The 2,450-nt window shown below is 24.2% G+C and overlaps 1 protein-coding gene across 1 annotated transcript in view; it reads left to right on the plus strand.

Annotated features, from left to right (window-relative positions):
* Positions 1–292: 292 nt before the first annotated feature.
* LOC105843667 (putative histone-lysine N-methyltransferase 1) overlaps positions 293–2,450 on the plus strand; it is a 52,178-nt gene continuing 50,020 nt past the window's right edge. Inside the window, exon 1 of the mRNA XM_065818511.1 lies at positions 293–1,658. Coding sequence (XP_065674583.1) covers positions 350–1,658 — 1,309 coding nt within the window. The 5' untranslated portion in view covers positions 293–349. The remainder of the gene's footprint in view (positions 1,659–2,450) is intronic.

Genomic DNA, 2,450 nt, shown 5'->3' on the forward strand with positions numbered 1-2,450 from the left:
CAATTTCTTAAATCTGGCTGATATAAATAAAAACATTTTGATAACATCTTAACGTTGGATATCTGAAAAAAACTATTACAAATTAAATAGTGATTCAAAAAACTCAAATCATTTTATAATCGAATCTCGAATTGAAGCGACGCTTGATTTGTGAATCAAATCAATTTGCTGGACCCTAATATATATATATATATATATATATATATATATATATATATATATATATATATATATATATATATATATATATATATATATATAACATCTTTATTTTATTATAAATAATTCTATATAAAGAAAAACATCTTATATACTGTTTTAAAAATTGAAGTTTAACATTTTTAAAACAATGAGTGGTGTTGGAGACCTTCGCAAGCAGTTAGAAAAGAATTTAAATTTGACACCATCAAATCTAGACAATAAGTTAAAATTTAATAAAACTGGATCTGTAATAGTACCTGTGCCTAAAAAGACATCTGGAAACGATCAAAAAGATCTTCTGAATGAGTTAACTTCATTTTCAAAAAGTTCAAGTAATTTGAGAGATCATTCAGAAAAAATATCTGAAAAACCAACTCCACTAAAAAAACCTGTAATCCCAAATAAAAAACCATCTGAGCAAAATCTTTCTACAAATAAAGATGGAAACATTTTGCCATTTTCAAAGCAACTCAAACCAGTGGTTTCACCTAAGCTTTGCTCAATGTCAAATGCTTCTTCATTTTCAGAATCACAGGTTTTATCAAATTCTACTACCTTAAGTAAGCAAAATTGTGATATAAAAGATTTTATTAAAAATAAACCTAGAACTGAGTTTGAAAATGGTGTCAAGAATACAAGTGATATTAGTAATATCAAATGTACTCATAATAATATTAACTTTTCTGAAAACAATGAGGTTTATGATGATGTCAATGAGATGCATCTTTCTGAAGTTAAATGTGATAATATTGTTCAAAATAATATTGAGGTTTATGATGACGTTTTACAAGCATCTGATTACAAAGTTATGAATCAAAATACAGATGAAGACATTGAAATTTATGATGATGTTAATGATTCAAATATTTTAAATAACAAAGTTAGAACATCCGAAAATATCATTCAAGAAGATGCAGAGATTTATGATGATATAATCAGTCCAATTTTGTGTAACCATAGTAACCAAGTTGAATCAATTAATAACGTCATTACAGATGAAGAAATTTATGATGATGTAAATAATCCTGTTGTATCTACATTTTCAGCATTATCTACAAATACTGTTCCAGTAATTGACGAAATTTATGATGATGTTAACAATTCAGTTGAATCCTCTACAGTTCAACCTATGGGTGATCCTGAAGGCGCAGAGATTTATGATGATGTTAGTGATCAGAATGTATCTATTAACAAAGTTACACCATCGGCAAATGATATTCAAGAAGTTTATGATGATGTTTCAAACAACACTCCTCAAGCTCCTGCTAAGTGTTTAAAGTCATTCTCAAGTGTCGACCAATCACTTTTCAATGCACCAAATGGATTGGAAGTATGGTTAAAAAAGTTACTCAATGAAAACCACTATCGTATAAAGAATGCTACTGACATGTCATTACAGATGATGCAAGCAAAACTCAAGTCTACAGATATAAAAAATGGAATTTTTCCTTGTCAAGGTATATTTAAAAAAGTTATTAGCTGAATTGTTTTTTGATTGTTATAATATTGTTTATTGTTGATCAAGAACTGTTCAAAAATCATTGTAACTGCTTGTTCTGATTCTTATGAATTGTTCTTTACTTTATGAATTGTTCTTTACTTTATGAATTGTTCTTTTTTTTTAATTTTATTTAAAAAATATGTATTTATTAGTTGTTAATTTATTTATTTACTTCTTTTAATTTAATTTTTTAATTTCTTTACTGGTACTCTATTTACTATTTCTTTAATTGAATTAGTTTTATGTAAATATATTTAAGTAATTTTTATATTAAATTTTATTTATATTATATTGTTTTAGATATTTCTTGTAACATTTTACTAAAGGGTTTTCTATATAAAAATATATATGCACTAATTACAAAAAACAATTTCTTGGTAATGTTTGTTTTTCTAATTTATCACAGTTCGCAAGTATTGGTTAAGAAATAATTGTTTTTGAATGAAAAACAACGTTTTTTAAAAAAGTAACTAAAACTACAGTTTCATCATTGTCCATAGTTTGCCAGCTAACCAATAGATATGTTAATTTTCTGACTACAGATCTAAATTCACTATATATATCTATATATATATCTATATATATATATATATATATATATATATATATATATATATATATATATATATATATATATATATATATATATATATATATATATATATATTTGAAAGATGACATCTTGTATGAAAGTATATTATATATTATTTTAAAACATCAAGAAATACAGTTTCTCTCAATACAAATA

This window comes from Hydra vulgaris, chromosome 14 (assembly GCF_038396675.1).
Source record: "Hydra vulgaris chromosome 14, alternate assembly HydraT2T_AEP".
In the NCBI taxonomy this organism is placed as follows: Eukaryota; Metazoa; Cnidaria; class Hydrozoa; order Anthoathecata; family Hydridae; genus Hydra; species Hydra vulgaris.